Source organism: Rhincodon typus, chromosome 36 (genome assembly GCF_021869965.1).
Source record: "Rhincodon typus isolate 14 chromosome 36, sRhiTyp1.1, whole genome shotgun sequence".
NCBI classification, from domain to species: domain Eukaryota; kingdom Metazoa; phylum Chordata; class Chondrichthyes; order Orectolobiformes; family Rhincodontidae; genus Rhincodon; species Rhincodon typus.
Genome location: NC_063367.1, coordinates 5,905,278 through 5,926,026, shown reverse-complemented (window position 1 = coordinate 5,926,026; position 20,749 = coordinate 5,905,278). Strand labels below are relative to the sequence as shown.

The window sequence follows — 20,749 nt, the reverse complement described above, 5'->3', positions numbered from 1 at the left end:
TATCAGAGTATCTGGTCTGAGTAGAGTAACCCCGAGGTATCAGAGTAGCCCACATACCAACGCCCTACGACAGCTACTGATGAACATAAAGGATCCCATAGGCACTACACAGGCCAAACCGGGAGAAAACTGACAAAACAGATACATGAACACCAACTAGCCACCAACAGACACGGCCAATTCTCACTTGTCTCACTATACACAGACAAAGAGGGACACAAATTCAACTGGGACAACACATCCATAATTGCACAAGCCAAACAGAGACACACCAGGGAATTCCTGAAGGCCTGGTATTCTAACTGGAACTCCATCAACAAACAAACTGAACTAGCCCCTGCGTACAAATCATGAGAAACAGAACCGGAAGCAATAGCAACCACCCCAGCAAACCGAGGCACATAAATAACAAGCAGGACAGAACACTGGTGCTTCACCTGAGGTGCACTGACAATGTTACCCAGCAGATGATGAAACATTCGTAACTAAACCCATTGGCTCGGCGAGCAAGTCTACAACCTCACAGCTAACCAGTTTGAAATGAAATGATGACACAGTCACCAGAATCTGTAAAAGTATACAGTGTGCCAACAACAGCCCTTAAGCAAAGACAGAAAACAATGTGGACTGATAACAGCAAGGAGATTGGAAGCTCTCCTCTCTCAGTCTCAATCTCAAATCCCAAAAAGCCAGCACCAGTGAAAAAGCAACTCCGGAAAATTCACTGAAAACTCAATATCTACAAACTGCCAAAGAAACAAAACAACAGAACAACTGTTGGACTCAGGTCTTTTCATTCCCAGAAATCAGCAGGGCCCTTAAGATTTGTCACAACAGTTGCCTTTACCTCCCTATCTGTATGGACACCCCTCCCATTACTGCAAACTCTTCGTAAGCTCTTAGTGCGCAGGAGCTCGATGCTGTGTATTATCGTTGTTGGTGGGGTAATATTAAGTAATAAAACACCACGGTCTCTCACCCTGGAAAGGACTGGAATCGGTTCTCTGCCATTTTTGATCTGATTAATTAAATTTAAGTGAAGTATGAGACTGCACGTTAGAAACATTCATCCTGACTGACTGAGAGCAGTCTACAAAGAGGGGAGCAGAGAACCCTCCTCTCCTGATTGTAGCAGGAAGGTTCTCTGGCGGACTCAGTAATTTGATACGGTGGTGACTGACGCTCATGGAGATATTAGAAGAGATCAGTCATGACCCACCTCCCATCATTCCACAGGGCACTTTACTGGGGGAGGCACAGAAGGGGCTAGACCGCCTCTAAGAATGGCCTGGATACTCTTGTCTGACTACAGTCATCGTTTGAGGCCCTGTGAAGTGCTGGGGTGCTCCCATATAACAGCAGTGTGACTGTTTGTAAAGTGAGTGCTCTGAGCAACGTGAGCACAGGTACAACTGCCCAGTGTAAGGTATAATAACTCAGGCGTGGAGCTCCAGCAGCAGGCCTCTTTATGACTCAGTCATCCTGGGCCAGGATACAGAACACTGTGTCACACCGAACGGCCAGCTCATGCCTTCCAGCTGTGCCCCTCAATTCTCCACTTCCAAAGTCGGGGCGGGTCCCACTGTTTGTAAATGTGCTAGAGGCCTCATCGCTGAGGTGCGTCTGCTGGGTGCTGTGGCACGAGCAGCAGACTGCCCTGGTTAATAAACCTGTCGTTGGGTTTATTTAGATGTGGGCACACCACAGTGAGGTGGTACTCACTGCCACTCGGTGAATTAGGGAGTGAGCTTGGTGCTGGGTGGGAAGGTGGTCTGACTTAGCACCCAATCTATTTGATGTGCCGCTCCCCCTCAACACACCCATTGGGTCGGGGGGAACTGTAAAACCATAAGACACAGGAGCAGGAGTAGACCATTCGGCCCATTGAGTCTGCTCCGCCATTCAATGAGATCATGACTGATCTGATAATCCTCAACTCCACTCTCCTGCCTTTACCTTATAACCAGAGATTCCCTCACTGATTAAAAACCTGTCTAACTCAGCCTTGAATATATTTAATGACCTAGCCCCTATGGTAAAGAATTCCACAGATTCACTCCCCTCCGGAAGAAGAAATTCCTCCTCATGTCTATCCCAGCTGGGTGACCCCTTACGCTGAGATGATGCGCTCTGGTCCTAGGGTCTCCCACGAGGGGAAACAGCCTCTCTGCATTTACCCTGTCAAATCTATAAGAAGCTTGTAATGTTTCAATAAAGTCTCCTCTCATTCTTCTAAACTCCACTGAGTACAAGCCCAACCTACTCAATCTCTCCTCAAAAGGCAGTCTGTCTATCCCTGGGATCAGCCAAGTGAACCTTCCCTGTGTGAGGTCCAGTCTCAATATGCGAACTGGCGGGGGGAGGGGGTTATGTGGAATATCACAAAGGAAGCTGCATGGCCTCAGCTGGGAAACATTTGCACACATCTGGAAGACCAGGTCCTCCCCAGACCTACCAGATTCTGTCTGGGCTTTGGGGAGAGGGCTGTACTCGCGCAGGGAGAAACATGTAAATGGCAGCATTGCACTGAGACATCCACACTGAAGGGGGCGAAGCCTCCTCGCTGTGCAATACACTCTCTCCCTCCGAGGAGGTACGTTCTATTCACAAACACAAATGAAAGGTTTCCTCAAGTGCCTGGCCAAGAGATAATCAATCATAAATGGACTGCTCTTACACCGGATCCCACGAGATCACAACATGCTCTTGATTCTTTTTGTACCTTGAAATGCTTCTGGAAATGGAAATGTAACTACAACATTTTTATTTCATAATCATCGCGAGCCAGACCCATTGAACTATAAAGGTACAGCAACTATTCATGACGATTCTGGAGGGCCTGAAGTATTAATTCTACTCCTCTCTCTGCTGACTGTTTTATAGAAATTTGATATGGACCATCCAACAATCCGCTTACTCTGTAGGGTACAGCCGATACACTCAGTAGAAGGGAGGGTTCACCCTGCTGCTGGTCCAGGAGGATACGAAGATGTCTGTGCAAAGCAATCACAGAGCTATCCAACATATGAACACAAGAAACAGGAGCAGGAGCGGGCCATTTGGCCCTTTGAGCCTGCTCCACCATCCAATATAATCATGGCTGATCATCCAACTCATATCCTGTTCCCACTTTCACCCTCATACCCTTTGATCCCTTCAGCCCCACAAACTATCTCTAACTCCATTCAATGCTTTGGCCTCAACCACTTTCTGTGGCAGAGATTTCCACAGGGTCACCACTCTCTCAGTGAAGACATTTCTCTTTCTCTTGGTCCTAAATAACCAACCCCACAATCCTTAAACTGTAACCCCCACCCCACCCGCAGTCATTGGGAACATTCTTGCTGCATTGACCCTGTGTAATCCTGTTAGAATTTTATAGACTTTGATAAGATCCTTCTCATTCTCCAACTAACCAGTGACGATAGCGCTGACCAATCCAGCCATGGCAGGTATCTCCAAGGTGGTAGTGCTCCTCCTACACTGAGTTCCCTGACCTCATCGCAGAGACAACCCAATAGCCCTGTTAACGTGAAACCATGGAACACTGGAACACAGAGGGATCTATCTGATTTAAACTCACAAGAGGGAGGGCTGTCATACTCAACGTTAACCAGTGGGTGGGATGTGCTCCTCACACACCCCCCCATTGAGGTTCAAAACTGGGTATTGGCGACATGGAGTGGAATATTCAGTGCCCCCCACAGCCTGGGCAGAGGAACAGCAGGAGAGGAAGAATCGCAGAATGGTGAGAGTGCAGAAGGAGGCTGTTCTGCCCATCGTGTGTGTGCCAGCTCTCTGATTCACTGAGAGTCCATCCCACCACCACAATCCTGCAGAGTCTTCCTTTTCAGATGGTGGGGGGGGGTTAGGCAGCTCTCCCAAAGGATACCCTGAGCGACTTTCTACCCCATGTGGCTGGGTGACATCAGGATAAAGAGAAATGCAGCACCACACACCCTCTGCTTTGTGGTCACGGCCTTACTGCACTGATTGTTCATTTCTCGGACACACGCACTCTGGCCGGTTCTCTAACTGGGGATTTCAGCAAACAGCTTCAGGGTGGGTTGTAGGGGTGGGTCATCCAAATGATCTTGCAAACGACAATAACAACAACTTGTACCAGCTGATGGGCCTCTGCATGTTTCGTCCCTGCGCACACATGTCATATGGTTTATTCCAAAAATAACATTGAACCATAGTGTGACAGCATCTTAACTGCTGTACAAAACTGTAAACTGAAACCAGGGACATTACAGGGTCTCAAAAACAGCTCCAGCTGTTTATTGGAGCTGCATTCTTGCTCTTACTAATCTTTCAGACGCAAATAATACTCCATGGCTCCTGAGCTTTATAGCACTTTGTGAGTCTGTTCCACAGCAGCTTATTAGAAACACACCCATCCCCAAATAATAAAATGTCTGAGTAACCATCCTCCCAGACTGAAACTGTATAAATATGGTCCCTGTTAAATATAAACGGTCACTTCGTCAACCATCTGCTTAAGTGATCACATCATGCTCTGTGTCTCCCTGCTACAGGAAGGATGTTGTGAAACTTGAAGGAGTTCAGAAAAGATTTACAAGGATGTTCCCAGGGTTGGAGGGTTTGAGCTATAGGGAGAGACTGAATATGCTGGGGCTATTTTTCCTGGAGTGTAGTAGGCTGAGGGGTGACCATACAGAGGTTTATAAAATCATGAGGGGCTTGGATAGGGTGAATAGGCAAGATCTTTTCTCCAGGGTGGGGGAGTCTGAAACTCATACTAAGGTAGGAGGGGAAAGATTTAAAAAGCACCAACGGGATAACTTTTTCACACAGAGGGTGGTGCGTGTATGGAATGTGCTGCCAGAGGAAGTGGTGGAGGCTGGTACAATTACAACATTTAAAAGGCATCTGGATGCGTACATGAATAGGAAGGGTTTACAGGGATATGGGCCAAATGCTGGTAAATGGAACTAGATTTATCTAGGATATCTGGTCAGCATGGACGAGTTGGACCGAAGGGTCTGTTTCCGTGCTGTACACCTCTGTGGCTCTATAACACCAATCTAGCAAAGCGTTTTCACTGAATTAACCCATTTTATTTCCCAACTACATTCTGATTGATCTCTGGCTGATCTCTGCCTCTGTAAGTCAGGGGGCTATTTGCTCACATCAGGGACCAAGTGGATCAGTTAGGCGGCACTATCAGAAACGGGGGCTTTTGGGAAGAGGTCAAGATCCCTGTATATCAAGATCCCCATGGCCCGATTTCAAACAAAAACAGGGGGGCGTCCTACTGGTGTTCTGGTTAATATTCCAACAGAACTGACCGTGAGGACCTGCAAAGTCACACTGAACTGGGCAGCAAAAGACTTTCAGAGATTGAAGAGATTTTTGTTGTAAAACCACAGTTTAGCACAAACAACAGTTTCCACCTTTTCCTTACTGGATCCCAGAAGTCAGCCCCATTGGGAAATAATCAATCATTTTCCATCAATAAACCCAGCCGTGTAATTAGCCAATCACCCAATTACAAACACTAACAACATTTAAAAATCAGTAAAGGGAAGGAAGCAGAGAGGCGATAAATCGAAATGGATTTGGAGGAGGAGATAAGGCACTCCAGTCCCTGCCGTGCCCACCTCTCTCCAAACACCTTGAGGGTACTGATGGACACTATGCATTCCCTCTTCAGGGACACGAATGTAACCTCGGAAGTCAGGAGCTATGACCCCTTCACAGTTTGCTGCCTAAACCTATTGATGGACACCATGATCAGAAAGAACCCAGCTCCTTTAACTTTAAATAAAACCAGGTCTGAATCTGCTCCTATGATGCTGCTTGGCCTGCTGTGTTCATCCAGCCCTGCACCTTGTTGTCTCTGAATCACCCATGTCACTAAACCATTTAACAAGTTACAAGTACTGCTCACCAGGAGGCAGTGCGACAATAACAGATGGGAAGGGAAGGACAGATGGTTTTGATGGAATTAGAGGGGGAGAGAATGCACTCCAGCCCCTGTGGTGCCCACCTCTCTACAAGGGTATTGGTGGAAGAACTGGATTTTCCACTTATCCCATGGAGTATTGTTCTGTTTGAGTGTGGCCCTGATTCAGTTGAGATTTTATTTTCTCATCAACCTGTTCATTGATGATATGATACCTCGGGATTTAAACCCAGGCCTCCTAGCTCAGAGACAGGGACACTATGGACTCCATCTCTTTTCTTTTCCTTATTTTTTAATCACCCTGCTAATACCAAATCTAATCAGCATCACCTGCTGTCGCTGTGGGTACAGCGGTAGTGTCCCTCCCCCTGAGCTAGGAGACCTAGGTTAAAGTCCCACCTACCCCAGATCTGTGTAATAACATTCCAGAACAGGTTGATTCAAAGATATTTTCTAGGTTAACTGTGTGAAAGACCTGCCTTTCTAACACTGACAGGTACGTGCTGAGGTTATAAAAGGGTCCTGAGAAATGTAATTTCATCTCTGTCCAAACAGCTGTGAACACCTGAAGGGGGTTCATACAGTTATATATCTGCTAGTTGAAGGGGCTTTCTGTGCACAACTTGGCTGCTGTTTCATTACATCGACGCAGCTAAATGCATTTCATTGGCTATCATGCTGTTCTGGATGTCTTAAAGCAGTTTATGGTGCTATACAAATTTAAGTTCTTTCCTCATAAAGTTATCTTCCGTCAGCCTCACAAGAGTGAACAGACAGATTGGAGTCTGTATTCTACACTCGCACAGCTACGGACACAGAGAGACACAGACACAGAGAGAGAGACATGGACACAGAGAGACAGACACACAGACAAAGAGACACGGACGCAGAGACACGGACGCAGAGAGACAGAGACATGGACATAGAGAGACACAGACACACAGAGAGACACAGAAACAGACAGACATGGACATAAACAGACACAGACACAGAGAGAGAGACATGGACACGCAGAGAGACACGGAAACAGACAGATGCAGACATAAAGAGACACGGACACAGAGACAGACTCAGATACAGACAGAGACATGCACACACAGAGAGACATGGGCACAGAGAGACACGGGCATAGACAGAACAACATGGACACACAGAGATACAGACAGACAGGGCGAGACACAGACACAGACAGATGTGGACACACTGAGAGAGACACGGGCACAAAGAGAGACACAAACACACAGAGAGACATGGACACAGAGAGAGAGACACAGGCACACACACACAGACACGGACACACTAAGAGAGACATGGACACAGAGAGAGACATGGACACAGAGAGACACAGACACACACAGTGAGATATGAATACACTGAGAGACACAGACACAGAGAGAGACTTAGACACAGGGAGAGAGAGAGACACAGGCACACACAGAGAGTCATGAACACACTGAGAGACACAGACACAGAGAGAGACTTGGACACAGAGAGAGAGAGACACAGACACACACAGAGAGACATGGACACACTGAGAGACACGGACAGACACAGAGAGACACAGACACACACAGAGAGACACAGATGCAGACAGACACAGACATAAAGAGACATGGACAGAGAGAGAGAGACACAGACATACACAGAGAGACACGGATGCAGACAGTGACGGTAACTTTGCAGGGAGCTTGATTAGGAACTCAAACAATTTCAAATTTCTAACTGGAATGGACTTCCATGTCCAGAACAGGTGCAGCCAAAAGTCACATGAAGCTGAATTACAGTGTGATTTACATTGAAACATTCAATAAAGTCACCATTTGACTGGACCATAGGCCTGCTTTCTCATTAGAGAGAGAGAGATGAGTCGGGAGGGAGGGGGTTTAACCTCAGGGAAGGGGAGACGTTGAGAAGGAGAATCCTTTGTACTAACCTCAGCCAGGGCAGGAAGTGATTCCCTGCTGTTGGATAATACTCTGCAATGGCAGACCACTGTCCAGCCAACTGAGCTAACTGACAACCCCAAATCATTCGTATACCGACTCAGAAATCAGGTTAGAAATATGTTCATTCATAGAAACAAAAAATGGACAATGAAATTCAGCAGGGAAGTCACAGACCAGATACTAAAGGAAGGGTAATATTGGATTAAAATATTAAAAGAATTACTAACCAATACACCATTCCTACATTGCAGCCACCAATAAATATATCGTTCATCATATACATTCTTTATTGTGGACCTGAACTATGTGACAAATAGGGCTGGGAGAGAGACGGGATGTTGGGGGGCGTGTATAACCAGGGGCCCAGGGCTCTGCGGGAGGGTGGGTGGTCAGAGGGGGAGAGTTGTCCCCTCAGATTGGGAGCCCAAATCCAGAGCAGCACCAGAGCCTGTGATTTCAGGTACCTCTTTCAGGCTGGGCCTACACATAACCTGGGCAGAGGCCTCAGGTCACAGTGGGCAATACCTCTGCTTTGGAGTCAAACCATCTGGGTTCGAGACCCACCTCAGGCCCTGATGGTCAAAAGGGCTGCATTCATCATGGGGCCAAACTGGTTGAGTACCAACTTGTGAGTCCTGACAACATACACCAATGTCAGGCAGTAACAGCGGAAGAGATAACTGGTCAGTGATGCGATGGGAATGACCCTGTCGCTCCAGAATGTGCAGCCTGTAGGAACATGCACATGTTGCTACAGTAACCTGGCCTTCCTGAGTAGGCCGCTCATGATCTCATTTGACCTGATTTAGGAAGAACCAAGAGTGATAAATCCTTGAGCAGCTTTAACTTTTTCTCATACAATCAGGTGAGAGCAAGCAGCAGGACTTGGCAGAAAAGGATGTGTACAGATACTGCACACTCCCTGACCCACCTCAAGCAAAATTAAGATTTGACTCTCAAAAATTGACTGTTATATTCTGGTGATCTCACACAAATGTGAGGGAATTCTTTGTTTGGTTAGTGTTAGGCTCAGAGCAAACCCCAGGTCTATCCCAAGCAGCATGCATCAATCAACAATTCTCTCCATTTCCCACCCAGCTGCCTTAAGGGGCTCCCTATACAATTACACAAGCTCCACAGAGCCATGTGGCTCACTGGGTAGTGTTCCTACCTCTGGGACATGTGTCCTGGGTTGAAGTCCTACCTCAGGATCTGATGACCACAGAAGGTGCATTACAAAGTGGTCAACTGGGCTGACTCTCAATCTGTAAATCCTTCAGAAGCTCTTCTATCAGCCAATCAGAATGGGACAGTTTCCAAGTCTATCATATGAGTGAAAGCTGCAATGCAAAATCCTCTTCCACACTGAAGGCCTCCACGCACAGGGTCCTGGTGTGAGCAAGTGTATCCTTATTCTGGGAGTGTACAGCACACACCCATCCTGCACGCACTCACACACTCCCTCACTCTCACACAGTCCCACACACCCACACTCGCTCACGTGCCCATACTCACACTGCCTCACATGCCCACACTCTCCCTTATTCACTAACACACCCACACTCCCTCAGTCACCCACATACACACTCACCTAACCCCACACACACACACACACACACACACACACACACACACACATACACACACATACACCTGACCTAAGTGATCTCACTCGGATCTACATGGTAGTCCTATCAGCCTCTGGCTGGAATGAGGTCCAAACATTTCACTTTATTCATTAGTGGGATGGGCATTGTTGGCAATGCCGGTGTGTACTGCCCACTGAAGTGAAGAGCAATGCTCTTCAATTGACTGGCTTGCTCGGGCCATTCTGAGAACAGTTAAAAGTTGACTCTGTTTACTGAGGGCTGCAGTGTTGTGGTAACATCACTAAGACGGTAATCCAAAGGCCCAGACTAATTCTTGGTGCTCGTGGGTTGAATCCCTGTGCAGCTGCTGGTGGATTTAAATTCTATTAATAAAAACCTGGAATTGGAAACTAGTCACTGCGATTGGGACCATGCGACTATTGTCAATTATCGTAAAAACCCATCTGATTGGCGAATGTCCTTCACGGAGGGAAATCTGTCAACCTTACCCGGTCTGACCTACATGTGACTTCAGACTCACAGTGAGGTGGTTGACTCTTAACTGCCCTCTGGGATGGGTCAACAAACCTCTTAGTTCAAGGGCAGTTAGGGATGGGTAACAAATGGTGGCCCTGCCAACAATACCCCGCTCCCCATGGAATTTGCACTGAAGTTACTGCATGTCCAGATTCCCATGTGGCCATGTGCCCAATGACAGTTTCTCAAAGGACACAAGAGACCAGATGGTTTTTAATCAATCGATTAGGGTTTCCTGAGATTAGCTTTCAAGCCCACATTTATTCATAAATTAAACCTCAATTTCGCTGGATGCTTTGGTGGGATTTAAACATTGTATCACTGGGCCGTTACCCTGAGCCTGTGAATTACAAATCCAGTCACATTGCCACAACATAGTTAGGGAAAGATACTTTCTAACTAACTACTGAGCCAAGTTTTTGGACAGAAATCCATCACATCTTTCAGAAATGGCTACAAATTGTCTTTCAGCAACTCTCTCATCATCCAGCATCTTCCTAGAATCTCCGGCTATTTTCTAATTCATTCGTGGGATGTGGATCGCTGGTAAGACCAGCATTTATTGCCCAGAGGGCAGTTGACAGTCACCCACATTGCAGTGGGTCTGGGGTCACATGTAGGCCAGACTGGATAAAGATGGCAGTTTCCTTCCCTAAAGGACATTAGTGAACCAGATGATACCAAGAACTGCAGAATGCTGGAATCAGAGTCAACACAGCGTGGAGCTGAAGGCCTCAGGTCGGGACTCAAGAAGTTCTGAAGAAAGGTCCTGACCTGAAATGTCAACTTTCCTGCTCTTCTGATGCTGCCTGACCTGCTGTGTTCCTCCAGCTCCACGTTGTGTCGGCTTCAGTGAACCAGATGGGATTTTCTGACAATCAACAACGGATTCATGGTCATGATTAGACTCTTAATTCCAAATTTTTTTGTTTACTGAATTCAAATTCCACGTGTGGCAGGATTCAAACCCAGATCCCCAGAACGTTACCTGGGCCTCTGGACTAATAGCCTAGCAATAATACCACGAGGCCATCGCCTCCCCTGTGAACTCTCTACTAATGATTCCCCTTCTCCATGTTGTGCACATGTATCTGACGCTGAGGATTGGAAACCGATGGTGAACTCCTGACGATTTGTACAGCCCCATCCTAATCATGTACCAATATAGTCCTGGGACCTCAATTGCGCTGAGGCATCTTGCCAAGTCATAAAGTACCAGGGAATGTGTACAAAATCTGAAGTGAGCGGGAATGTGGGGTATTTGTCAGTTAACATCGACAAGCCAAAGCCAACATGGGCCCTTGAGCAAAGCTAGTGATTAGTATTTTTGTTACTACTTGGGGTTCCATTTGGGCATTCCATGAAGTTTAACGGTGATAAATGCAAGCCAAAAGCTCTACCAATCTACCTCCAAATCCAGGGAGACTAAGATTCCAACTTGGTCTCCTGACTAGCTATGGAAGATTCTAGCCTTTGCTCGACACTGAAATCCGAACTAGGATCTCCCTCTGGAGTACTGCAGGCTGATGGCTTCTGAATGGTTCACGTCTGGACTTTGTCCTGGGGAGACTCGCTCTCAAGATGATCACTAAACCTGTGTCTCCACATTCGGAGTCCACCATGACAGGGTCTGAGTTACATGAGTAACATTCTGGTGATAAAACAGCCAGCCATTCACACACAAAACCAGTCAGTCGTCACATCAGTCGAGAAATGAATGGTTACCTGTAACTGTGCAGGTAAACTTCACATCAGTATCCTCAGATACCGCACGGGACTTCAATGTGGTTTCAAATCCTGGCTGGGTCTCTTCAGTTATCTGAGCGATGATGTTACAAAACGTTTGCCTAAAAGAAAAGACGACCAACAATGCTCAAGGTATCAGGGTGAAACCGTATTTAACCCTATTCTGCACAGTTAAAATCCAAATCAAAATTTATCAGAACTGAACATGGGTCATGTTGCAGCCAATCTCCAATATACATAGGGACAATTCCTGTCACTGTGAGGGTGTAATAAAGAGATAACAATATTTCTTATGTCAGTGAAACTTGTAATAAGAATTCCACACTTCTTGTTACTTACAGATTCCAAAAACCCAACACCATCCAGACAAAGCAGCCCACTTGATTGACACCCCATTCACCACCTTCAACATTCACTCCCTCCACCACTGATACATAGGGGCAGCAGTGTGTACCATCTATAAGGTGCACTACAGCAACTCATCACGGCTCCTTTGACAACACCTTTCAAACCTGTGACCTCTGGAAATGCAAGGGCAGCAGGTGCAAGCACATGCACAGTCCCCTCCAAGTCACTCACCATTCTGACTTGGAAATACATTGCCATTCCTTCAGTGCCGCTGGGTCAAAATCTTGGAATTCCCTCTCTGCAGCACATGGACTGCAGAAATTCAACAGGGCAGCTCACCACCACCTTCTCATGGGCAACCTTCTAACTTCAAATAATGTTGATCTTGCTTTACGCATTGCTTGTGCAGTGTAACCTATATTCCTCACTCTGTCTAAGCACCCTATGATCTGTATGCCCTTGTTTATTATGATCTGCCTGTACTTTTCGCAAAACAAAGCTTTTCACGGTACTTAGGTACATGTGACTTCAATAAATCAAACCAGATCAAAGGAACTAGGGACAGGCAATAAATGGTTCATTAATGCCCTTTAGAGAGGGAAATCTATCACCCTTACCCAATCTGGGGTGGATGTAACTCCAGACCCATGGCAATGTGGCGAACTCTTCGCTCATTAGGGATGGGCAATAAATGCTGGCCCAGCTAATGATGCCTCTAACCCGTGGGAGAATAAAATAAGGACAAATTCAGATTGTGAAACAGATGAAAAATAATAACAGGCTGCATTTTAATCAGATTGTGAGGAATAATGGAGATCTGTGTGATCCTGTTGAAGGGGTGTGGTGGTTTCTGTAAAAACTAATTGACTCCTCGGCACCTCATTAATAAAAAACCATGTGGTCCATTAAAACACCTTTTAGAGAGGGAAATCTGTCATCCTTACCCAGTCTGGTCTGTATGTAACTCCAGACCCACAGCAATGTGGCTAACTCTTATCTAATTAATGATGGGCAATAAATGCTGGTCTAGCCATTGATGCTTCAATCCCATGAGTAAATAAAAATTTGCATGCAGCTCGATCCTGCAGAGAGCTGCGCTAATGGCTACATAATGTTAAGGGATAAATATTAGTCAGTAACTATCCCTTCCTTTCTTCAAAATAATGCCTCGGGATCTCTTACTAAGCCCAAGAGATCCCAGTCTCACACTCCATCCATCAGAGGGCACCTCAGGGAGTGCTGCACTGCCTCAGTACTGTACTGGAGCATTCGCCTTGATTGATGTGCTCAGACCCGAGAGTGAGATTTGAACCCAAAACTTTGTGAACCCAAAGCCATAGCATCACCAGTGAGACACTACTGACAGCAAATGTAGCTGAGTCAATATAACATATAACATGAAATTACCACACACACACACACACACACAAAGACAGACAGACACACTCACACAAAGACAGGCACACACAGCACACACACACACAAAGACAGATAGAGAGCGCGTTCAAACATTTTTTTGTCAAATGCAGGGGCTACAAGAGAGGGGTGGAGTAAGTGCAGAAATGAAAAATAAAGAGAGATTAAGGAGTCTGGGAATAAAAGACTGTGAAAATAAAAGGAAGTATTGACAACTGTTATATTTAGCCAGAGAACTGGTAAAATTTGGAATCTGGCTCCTTCAGGGGTAGTTAAGGTGCATAATGCAGAGGTATTGAAGAGGATAAGGTTAATAGAGAACAGACAAGGATGCTGAAGCGATTAGGTGATGGGAGAAGGTGCATGTGGAGCATAAACACACTATAAATCTGCTGAACTGAACAGTGTGTTTCTGTGCTGCAAATTAATTAAGACTATTTGTGTTCACAAATGAATGTCTTACTTCAGTTATCCAGGACCTTGTTGAGGCCACGTCTGGAGTACTGTGTGCAGTGTTGGTCTCCCTTCCTATGGTGAGGGGTGACCTTATAAAGTTTTATAAAATCATGAGGGGCATGGGTAGGCTGAATAGAAAAGGTCTTTTCCCCAGGGTGGGAGAGTCCAAAACTAGAGGGCATAGGCTGAAGTTGAAAGGGGAAAGATGTAAAAGGGACCTAAGGGGCAACTTTATCATGCAGAGGGTGGTATGTGTATGGAATGAGCTGCCAGAGGAAGTGGTGGAGGCTGGTACAATTACAACATTTAAACTTCATCTGGATGCATATATTAAATAGGAAGGGTTTAGAGGGATATGGGCCAAATGCTGGCAAATGGAACTAGATTTATTTAGGCTATCTGGTCGGCATGGACAAGTTGGACCGAAGGGTCTGTTTCCATGCTGTACAGCTCTATGACTTTATGACTCTATGAGGAAATATTTCTTCACTCAGAGGGTAGTGGTCCCATAAACTTCTCTACCACAGAAGACTGTGGAGACCAAGTCTCTGAATATATTCGAAAAAGAAATTGTTACATTTTTAGACATTAAAGGCATCAAGGGTAATGGAGAGGAAGCAGAAACATGGCATTGAGATACAGGATTGACCATGATCATATCGAATGGTGGAAATGGCTGAATGGCCTCCTCCTGTTCCTAGGGCCGACTTTTCTACAAGGACAGCTGAAGGAAGGGACAGCATGTGGAAAGAAAAAGAGAGGGGTAGTATTTTATCCTTCACATGGGTTTTGAGAGGGGTTAAAAATGTTGTCCCCTGTACAAAAGGTGAAAGGATGAACCATAAACCAGGTCGCCTCAAATGAGCCGCGTGAACACTTGGAAAGATTTAATGAGAGAACATCACCATCTTATTGTTATAAGACAGATGAACTTAACTGACATTTTGAGGAAATCAATTATAGGTGAAAAGGTAGAGACAAGTAATGAAAAGGAAACTAGGCCATTTTAAAGGAAATACAGTCACACAGACAGGGGAGTGTAAAGCAAGTCTCGGGCTAGAGTTTTTTGACTGGTGGCTGTAACTGCTGGTGGGTCACATGGCCTCTTTATCTTCCTCCACATTATTTCAACTACCTAAACTCAGGAAGAGTGATATATCGATGGATTCTCAGTGTAATCAATGGATCTCAATATAACATGAAGAGTAATATCGATGTTTACTGATGACATCAGAACAAAGAGAGATAGCGCAAAGTGACAACTCAGTTATTGGAATGGCTGAGTCAATGACTATTACAATGTCAAGGCTACATTCTGGGAGGGAAGAAATATGAAAGGAAAAATATTCAAACACCAAAACTCTAGAAAATGAAGGATTATTGGGGAGAAGTGCATCGATCTTTAAATGTTAGGGTACAAAATTATAGGGTCATAGAGTCATACAGCATGGAAACAGACTCAAGAGCCCAACTCATCCATGCCGACCAGACACCCCAATCTGACCTAGTCCCATTTGTCAGCATTCTTCTAAACCCTTCCTATTCACACATCCATCCAGATGCCTTTTAAATATTGTAATTGTACCAGTCTCCTCCACTTCCTCTGGTAGCTTATTCCATACATGCACCAGTCTCTGTGTGAAAAAGTTAACCCTAAGGTCCTTTTTAAATCTTAAACATATGCCCTCCAGTTTTGGACTCCCCCACCCCAGGGAAAAGACCTTGGCTTGACTCTATACATGCCCCTCATGATTTTATAAACATCTATTAGGTCACCCCTCAGCCTCCAACACTCCAGGGAAAATAGCCCCAGCCTATTCAGCCTCTCCTTCTAGCTCAAACCCTCCAGTCCCAGCAACATGCTTGTAAATCTTTTCAGCACCCTCTCAAGTTTAAAAACATCCATGCTATAGAAAGGCAACCATGAATGTATGCAGAATTTTAAAAGTGGCCTAACCAATGTCCTGTACATCTACAACATGACATCCCAACTCCTATATTCAATGTTCTGACCAATGAAGGCAGGCACGTTAAATGCCTTCTTCATCATCCTGTCTACCTGTGACACCACTTTCAATGTACTATGCACCTGCACTCTGAATTCTCTTTGTTCAGCAACACTCCACAAGGCCCTACCATTAACATTGTAAGTCCCGCCTGGTTGGCCTTACCAAAGTGCAACACCTCATATTTATCTAAATTAAACTCCATTGGCCACTCCTCGGCCCATTGGCCCATCTAATCAAGTTCCCATTGTACTTTGAGATAATCTTCTTCACTGTACTATACCACCTATTTTGGTGTCATCTGCAGACTTACCAACCATACTTTCTATATTCACATCCAAATCATTTATATAAATGACAAAAAGCAGTGGACCTAGCACCTATCCTTGTGGCACATCGCTGGTCACAGGCCTCCAGTCCAAAAAGCAACCCTCTACCACCACCCTCTGCTCCTACTGTCAAGTCAACTTCCAACTTCAAACTTGTTTGCTGCTGAACTATTGCCTGAGATTTGGTACACCCATTATAGGGAAACATCTTAAAGCCATGGAAAGGTCACAGCAAGAAAGAACTCCTAGAGAAGTTGGAGGGGAGGGGCTGTGTTATGGTAATCATAAAAAGAGCTAACAGCATTAGGCTTTCCTTCAAAAAACAGCTTAAGGCATTCCAGAGATAACAAGGTGTAGAGCTGGATGAACACAGCAGGCCAAGCAGCATCAGAGGAGCAGGAAGGCTGACGTTTTGGGCCTAGACCCTTCTTCAGAAATGAGGCATTCCAGTTGAGATTTCCAATCGCTGAAAAGGTTTTTCAATGATAAAGAATGAAAGAATGTTTCCCAGCCTCTCTGCTCCTAGGATTACCAAGCATATGGGAGACAGAGAACCTTACTTTGCCTCAATAGTTCTTGTGAATTGTGAGAAGACAAACAGGAACAGTGCAAGTGTGTGAAATAATACATGGGAAGGACAGGTCACTGTGTTCACGTACCTAGTTCTAGCTATTCTATTACACCACCCAAGGCCCTACCATTAATTGTATAAGTCCTGCCCTTGTTTGTTGTAACAAAATGCAATATCTTACAGTTATACTAATTAAACTCCACCTGCCACTCCTCAGCCCATTGACCCAATTGATCAAGATCTCTTTGTAATCTTAGATAACCTTCTTCACTCTCCATTACACTACCAATGTTGGTATCATCTGCAAACTTACCAGCTGTGCCTCCTATATTCTTATCCAGATCATTTATATAAATGGCAAACAACAGTGGACCCAGCACTGATTCCATGGGCATTGTTGGCGAGGTAGTATAGTGCCTATCCCTAATTACCTTGGAACTGAACGGCTTCCTCAGCCATTTCATAGAGCAGTCAACTGAACATTACTGTGGGTCAGAGACATAGAAAGTAGGAACAGGAGAAGGCCATTCAACCCTTCAAGCCTGTTTCGCTATTCAGTATGATCATGGCTGATCCTTTATCTTAATGCCATATTCCTATTTTCTCCCCATACCCCTCAATGCCTTGAATACCTTAAAAACAACCAATCTCTTTCCTGATTACACTCAGTGTCCCAGCCTCCTGTTGTAGAGAGTTCCACAGGCTCTCTTTCTGCTGAGTGAAGAAATGGCTGGGATGACATGTAGGCCAGGATATTAATGAATCAGATGGGTTTTCTGTGTGAAAAAGTTGCCCCTTAGGTCCCTTTTAAACCTTAAACCTATGCCCTCTAGCTTTGGACTCCCCTAACCTGGAAAAAAAAGACCTTGACTATTCACCCTATCCATGTCCCTCTTGATTTTATAAGGCCACCCCTCAACCTCTGGAAAAGTCTCAAAATAACTCTCCCCTCCACCCACCCCAACTGAGTTCAGGGGTAAATCCGGCTTCACAGAATCAGTGAATTTGTTATGGTTAGGAATTTGGCCCATTGTGTGCAAACTGACTCTCTGAATTAGTGTCATGACCTTGTGCCAATTCTCCTGCCTTTTCTCCACAACGCTGTATTTTTTTTTGAGGTATTTGCACAGATTCCTGACCATTCCCAGCAGCTTACCTGCTAGCTCCCTCAGTCATCACTGCCCAAGACTGGCAAGCCCAACTACCCCCTACCTCCACCCTCATTAGCTGCTGTACCCCTAGAGTTCAGGCTGAGAATAGATGCACTGTTATGTGGTGGTGGTCTTGACTCGCACTAGTGTGATGGAACATTCCCCACTCAGCTCCAACAACACTCTAGGAGCTTGACACCATCCAAGACAAAGCAGCCGGCTTGACTGGTACCACATCTACAAGCATTCACTCCCTCCACCACCGAGGCTCAATAGCAGCAGTGTGTACTATCTACAAGATACACTGCAGAGATTCACCAAAAATCCTTAGACAGCACCTTCCAAACCCACGTCCACCTCCATCCAGGAGGATAAGGGCAGCAGATATATGGGAACACCACCATCTGCAAGTTCCCCTCCAAGCCATTGACCGTCCTGACTTGGAAATGTATCATCATTCCTTCACTGTGGCTGGGTCAAAATCCTGGAACTACCCCCCAACTAAGGATATTGTGACTGTTTTTTAATTCATTCACGAGATGTGGGTGTCACTTGCTGGGCTAGCATTTATTGCCTGTCCTTAATTGTTAAGAGTCACCCACATTGCTGAGGGTCTGGAGTCACATGTAGGCCAGACCAGGTAAGGACAACAGATTTTCCTCCAACAAGGATGAGAGTGAACCAGGTGGGTTTTTCCTAACAATCAATGGTTTCATATTAGACTCCTAATCCCAGATTTGCTTTATTTAATTCAAATTCCACCATCTGCCCAGGTGGGTTCGAACCCAAATTCCCAAAACATGACCATCCAGCATCAATTGTATAGATTGCAGTGTTCAGGAAGGCAGCTCACCACCACATTCTCAAGGGCAACTAGGGATGGGCAAGAAATGCTGCTCCAGCCAGAGATGGTCACGTCCAGTGAAGGAATAAACAAAACTGCCTCCAACTACCTTCTCCTCCCCCAGAAATGGCTGGGGGGGGGGGGTGTGGGAAGCAGAGTGTCGTTGAACATTTCCAAGCTGATACTGATAAATTATTGCTAAACAGGAAGGTGGTGGTGGAATGGTTGGGGTGGGTGGGTGTTGAGGAATACGGGCCATGAAGGGTCCAAAGTGGGTCGATGGGGTGAAACAGGCAGATGTGCCATCAGAGAAGGAACCGAATGGACTAATGGACTAGGCCCAGACTGTGGAGGTGGGTGGGGGGTCCTAGTGCCTGACTCTCTGCCCCTCTTTCACAGTTACATCCACACTAAGTCTGTTCAGATGGAGTTTGCACTGCCTGCTGGCACACTACAGACCAGTGGGCACCACAGTTGTTGCAGTCTTCCATTATCTCCGGAAATGTTGTCTTGATTTGAAAAATGTCTATTCTACATGTTGGCCCTTTCTCACTTCTGTTAGGGGATCCCCATTTGGAAGGGTGGTTTAACCCCTTCCAATTTGTTATTTCAGGAGTTGGAACTGAATGGAGGGCTAGGTTAGAGGGGCTGAGTAACCTCCGGAGGAATAGACGGTAGCTTTTGTTTTCCCCCCTTTTCTTTCTCACCTGTTCTCAGGTCGAACATTGAGGAAGTAGTTACGGCTGGCCTCCCCCCTGGCAGGAGGCTCATCATCTTCCTTGATGTCCAGAGAATAGCGGCCGTTGGCGGAATAGGAGCGTACCGTCCGCTTGGAACTCATTCTGCTGTTGGTCACCTCCTTATTAGACATAGAGGATCACACAATCTCCCTTCCCTTTCCTTCCAAAACTCGGATCCCCCGGCACAGAAACTAACTCCAAAGTCCAGCTCCACTCTTAGGGAAGTCTTCAATCCAACGCAGCTTCCCCCGGGTCAATCCACAAAGTCCAGTCCTTACGGTCTCTCGGCTGCTTTTGAAGGAAGTTTAAACATTAAAAGTGACATTAATTCCTGCCACTCTCCAATTAAATATATTGAAAAAGGACGCCAATAATTTGTAGTGTGTAAGGAGTTGACATTGCAATTGTCAATCCCAACTCCTCTTTATAAATCAATGCTTTTTGCAAATTTTAGGAATCTGCAAATTATCTGCTTGTTAACAAGTAGATTGGGTGCAAAGTTATAGCAGGACGAAATGCGTTTAAAAATAGACCCGCGACCTTTCGGAAGGCTATCTCTCTGATGCACCGTTTTGCCTCCTTTGAAAAGACCAGCTTACCTTTCGTCTCCCTGTGTTTTCACAATGGAGCCCCGGTTTACACGTCTCTAATATACAAAATAATGGCTCTAATACAATGGAGTCAAATCCGTCCTCACCATTCCAGCTCCTCTGAGACTAGCCTGCAGACCCCCCCCCCCAACTTGCTCGAATGTCTGTAGCTGTCAATCAACACCCCCTCCCTATTCCCAGGACTATTTAAGGAACCCTGCGGTCTGCAAATACGAATGACACTTTGCCACAGTTTACATATTGCATCCTGGGCACAGTTTAATTCCAGACACAAACACACATAAAGGGGGATGGAAGGGGAGATGAAGAGGAGGTGCTGGCAGCCGGGGTTTTGACAGTGCACTTTGTTGATTTCTCTCTTTAAAAAGGTTAATTCCCCAGGCTGTGTTGCCTGTTGGAGCTGTTGTGTGTGTGTGCTTGTGTGAGGCTGACTCACCAACACATGCCAGGCGAGTTTGGCCAGGCTTGGAAGAGCCACTACACTCAGCCGGAGCTATCAATCAAATGGGGCAGGACAATGCCTGAAC

General features: G+C 45.8%; 1 protein-coding gene across 1 annotated transcript in view; it reads right to left on the bottom strand.

Moving 5' to 3' along the window:
* alpk3a (alpha-kinase 3a) overlaps nt 1-19,712 on the bottom strand; it is a 66,864-nt gene extending 47,152 nt beyond the window's left edge. Inside the window, exons 1-2 of the mRNA XM_048617027.1 lie at nt 19,579-19,712; nt 11,730-11,851 (exon numbers count right to left, since the gene is read on the bottom strand). Of these exons, the coding sequence (XP_048472984.1) occupies nt 11,730-11,851; nt 19,579-19,712 (256 nt within the window). The remainder of the gene's footprint in view (nt 1-11,729; nt 11,852-19,578) is intronic.
* Nucleotides 19,713-20,749: the final 1,037 nt, after the last annotated feature.